The following is a 4,130-nucleotide window of genomic DNA, read 5'->3' as shown; positions in this document are numbered from 1 at the left end:
AGCATGAAATCGTACTCCCAACAAATGTTGACTAGCGATCATATCGCAAATTCTAATATCTATGGCTGTGTACGTGATTGCATCTGTTGACCCGCATTCCTTCCAGATTCCTATGTGGACGTAGTTGATTGTGTCTGGATAGAGACCCTTCCTACGATCTTGTGGTGGCATTCCACACAACAAGCTTGCATAAGGTCAATAGCCTTCAAGGTGCAAGCATAGGTGAATGGATTTGTAGAAACGCCTTTCGTTTGCATCTGCTTCATGTTGTGTGTATTATGGGGAAAGTGTATTCCAATGCTTTGCATCCACTGAAAATATCGTACTGCTTTCTAGCCCTGCTCTTGTTGCACACATCCCACAATCAGTGCATTCAAAGAGGCGACATTCCTGGCAAGAAGCTCCTCAAGGAGTTTTTGTGCTTTGTCAAGCGCGCCACATCTGGCATACATATCGCCCAAGGCATTGCCAAGCACCACGTGACTAACAATATCAGTCTCAGTTGTTGTGTCCATAAGAGCATCTTGCGTAGAGCTACATGCCTTCGAGATGCACGCATAGGTGATTGCATCTGAAGAGAGGTGCAACTGGAAAGAGGCCCTCGCGTCGCATCAGCTGAAAACAGCCTAGAGCTTTCTAGCATGTTCTCGTTTGCACACATACCTATTTCTGAATAGCTTGTGACTGACGAGCACTCTCATCATAAATTCTCTCACCCATGTCAACATATTACGAAGTCTTTCAAGATGCTAGCATAGGTGCTTGCTTCCATAGATGATTGCATTGGAGAAAGGCCTTCTGCTTGCATATGCTTAGAATAGCCTTGACGAGCTTCCTTGCCGACATCCTGCATCGATTCGAAGTGATTACCCATCTTGTGGTTTTTCTGTGAAGGTACCAAGAAAGAATAAAGGAATCCGATCCCCTTTTTTGCACTGAAAGGCTGTAATTGTGACGGTTTCTTAGTTTGCGATGAGAAAGACGCCAAAGGGCCGAAATTGTAGTTTACAGCATGAATAGCTCAATAACTGCACGTCTTGACAAGGCGACTGATGAAGGTCATAAAAAAAGCAAGCAAGCACTTGCCGTTGGATGGTCAATGTCATTCCAGATAGGAAGCTCCTCGGCCACATTTTGTGCTTTCTCAAGCGTACCACATTTGACATACATATCGACCTAGACAATACTGCCAAGCACGACATCTTTCTTTAATAGCCTCCGACTCACGATATACTTCTGAGTTTTTGTGTCCATATGAGCATCTTGTGTAGAGCCACATGCCTTCAAGGTATGTGAAAAGGTAATTGCATATGGAGAGAGACCCTCGCTTTGCATACTTATCGACCAAGACAGTGCCAAGCACGACATCTTTTCTCAACAGCCTTTGACTAACAATACAATTGTGAATTTTTGTGCCCATATCAGCATCTTGCTTAGAGCTACATTCCTTCAAGATGCATGCATAGGTGATTACATATGTAGAGAGGCACTCACTTTGCATCTGCTGAAAACAAACTAGAGCTTTCTGCCCCTGTCCACGTGGGACAAATCTTGCAGTTAGTGCATTCCAAGAGTGCACACTCCAGACAGGAATCTCCTCGAGCACTTGCGTAGAGCCACATGCCTTTAAGATGTAAGCGTAGCATTCAAGACGAAAGTATAGGTGACTGAATTTTGAGAGATACACTTGCTTTTGCGTCCACTGAAAATAGCCTAGAGATTTATGGCACTGCTCTTGTTGCGCACATCCCGCAATTAGTGCATTCCAAGAGGTGGCATTCCGGACAGGAAGCTCCTCAAGCACGTTTTGTGCTTTCTCAAGCGCACCACATTAAGCATACGTAACGACCAAGACAGTGCCAAGGATGACAGCTTCCTATGCCCTTATCGGGCATATCCTACAATCAGTGTGTTCCGAAAGACGACATTCTGCACCACATGTGGCATACATATCGACCAAGGCATTGCCAAGCATGGCAATTGTTGGCAACAACCCCTGACTAACAATATCATAGTGATTTTTTTGGTCGATATCAGCATCTTGATGCACGCTTATGTGATTGCATCCCCGTTGAAAGCAGCCAAGAGCTTTCTAGCCCTGCTCCTGTTGCGTGTATCCTGCACTGAATGCATTCCAAGAGAAAACATTCCGGATAGAAAGCTTCTCAGACACCCTCACTTTGCATCCCCGTTGAAAGCAGCCAAGAGCTTTCTAGCCCTGCTCCTGTTGCGTGTATCCTGCACTGAATGCATTCCAAGAGAAAACATTCCGGATAGAAAGCTTCTCAGACACATTTTTGTGATTTCTCAAACACATCACATTTAGCATACATATCGACCAAGGTATTGCCAAGCACGAAATCTTTCTAGCTCTGCTCTTGTTGTGCGTAGAGCCACATGCCTTCAAGATGCATGCACAGGTGATTGCATCTGCTGAGAACAATCTAGAGCATCTTGAAATCACTACATTCCGAGAGTCCACACTCCGGAATCTGGCGCTACTATTGTTGTGCACATCCCCAATCAGTGCATTCCGAGAAGCGACATTCCAGACAAGAAGCTCCTCAAGCACTTTTTGTGCTTTTTGAAGTGCACCACATTTGGCATACATATCGACCAAGACAATGCCAAGCACGGCATCTTTCTCAAGCACACGAAATTTGACATACATATCAACCAAGATAGTGCCAAGCATGACAACTTTTTCCAGCAGACTCTTACAAACAACATAATTGATTTTTGTGTCCATATCAGCATAACATCTTTTTGTGTCCATATCAGCATCTTGTGCCACATGCCTTCAAGATGCATGCATAGGTGATTTCATAGGCTCTCCCATGAATACACCCCATTTGCCACATGTCGTGCAACAATAAGTGCATACCAAGAGACCGCATCCCATCCCGATCTTGGAGGCAGCTGGAGTATGTAGGTGATTGCATCTGGAGAGAGGCTCTCGCTTGGCATCTGTTGAAAACAGACTACGACCTTGCTACACGATGCACGCTAGTTGATTGCAGTTGGAGTACGTAGGTGATTGCATCTGGAGAGAGTTCCTCGCTTGGCATCTGTTGAAAACAGACTACGACCTTGCTACACGATGCACGCCAGTTGACTTCCTTCTGGGCATAAATTCTGCTAATGTGTCAACAATTAGAACCCCCAGAACACTACTCAGCTCCAGACCAGCTAGAGGTTCCATCTCCAAAGGCTTCTCATGATGTCCCAAGTCAAAATGCCAACAATCGCTTACTACACAACCAGGCAATTTCTTCGACAACCTGGAGGCACCGTCAAACCTCCGACCATTGCCACAACTCTGTACGCAAAGCTACTAAATCCATGATCAAGATTTCACCGTAATAGTCACAGTTGAAAACAGACTACGACCTTGCTACACGATGCACGCCAGTTGACTTCCTTCTGGGCAGAAACTCGTCAACAATTAGAACAGCCAGAACACTGCTCAGCTCCAGACCAGCTAGAGGTTCATTCTCCAAAGGCTTCTCACGATGTCCCAGGTCAAAATGCCAGCAATCACTTACTGCACAACCAGACAATTTCTTCGACAACATGGAGCACCGTCAAACCTCCAACCATTGCCACAACTCTGTACACAAAGCTGCTAAATCCATGATCAATATTTCAATGTAATAGTCACAGTTTGACGCGTCTACAAAAGCTTATACCTGTCCAACCACAACAGTGCATCCATAGGAAAGGCCAGCTCCGGAAGGAAAGAACCACAGTGTGTATCTGCAACCTCCCAGAAGTCTGTAATAGTCACAGTTTGACGCGTCTACAGAAGCTTCTACTTGTCCAACCACATAAGTGCATCCATAGGAAAGACCAGCTCCGGAAGGAAAGCAGCACAGTGTGTATCTGCAACCTCCCAAAAGTCTGCAATAGTTGCCTCTCTCACTGCAATTTGGAGAGGATGCTCCGTATCATATGGCACAGTATTGCTGATGAAAGCTGCAGGTGGAACATGTGAGATCAGCTCAACCAAGTTGCTGGTCGTGGTGAAGCCTCCATGGCTCCTGCTAAACCCTGTTCAAATCACTGCCGCTTAGCAGGTGGGTGGGCATCGGTGTGTGTGTGTGTGTGTGTGTGTGTGTGTGTGTGTGTGT

The 4,130-nt window shown here is 45.7% G+C and overlaps 1 protein-coding gene across 1 annotated transcript; it reads right to left on the bottom strand.

Moving 5' to 3' along the window:
• Window positions 1-721: 721 nt before the first annotated feature.
• On the bottom strand, window positions 722-3,575 carry LOC147449131 (uncharacterized). The gene is made up of 5 exons (XM_086521518.1): window positions 3,391-3,575; window positions 3,090-3,281; window positions 1,346-1,388; window positions 1,087-1,176; window positions 722-847 (listed from the first exon to the last, which is right to left on the bottom strand). The coding sequence occupies exons 1-5, from the start codon at window positions 3,573-3,575 to the stop codon at window positions 722-724; spliced, it is 636 nt and encodes a 211-aa protein (XP_086377644.1).
• Between the last annotated feature and the right edge of the window lie 555 nt (window positions 3,576-4,130).

This window comes from Adiantum capillus-veneris, chromosome 10 (assembly GCF_014529385.1).
Source record: "Adiantum capillus-veneris isolate H3 chromosome 10, ASM1452938v2, whole genome shotgun sequence".
Lineage (NCBI taxonomy): Eukaryota > Viridiplantae > Streptophyta > Polypodiopsida > Polypodiales > Pteridaceae > Adiantum > Adiantum capillus-veneris.
The sequence above is the reverse complement of the archived record's forward strand: the minus strand, read 5'-3'. Positions and strand labels throughout refer to the sequence as shown.

Excerpts from the sequence above, each read along its gene's own strand:
- LOC147449131 (XM_086521518.1), bottom strand. The coding sequence starts at position 3,575 with ATGTTGTCGAAGAAATTGTCTGGTTGTGCAGTAAGTGATTGCTGGCAT. Across the intron at positions 1,177-1,345 it reads TCGTGCTTGGCACTGTCTTG|GTCGATATGTATGTCAAATG; the intron begins GTCGATAAGTAT and ends AGTATTGTCTAG. Across the intron at positions 848-1,086 it reads ATGACATTGACCATCCAACG|GATGTCGGCAAGGAAGCTCG; the intron begins GCAAGTGCTTGC and ends GAATCGATGCAG.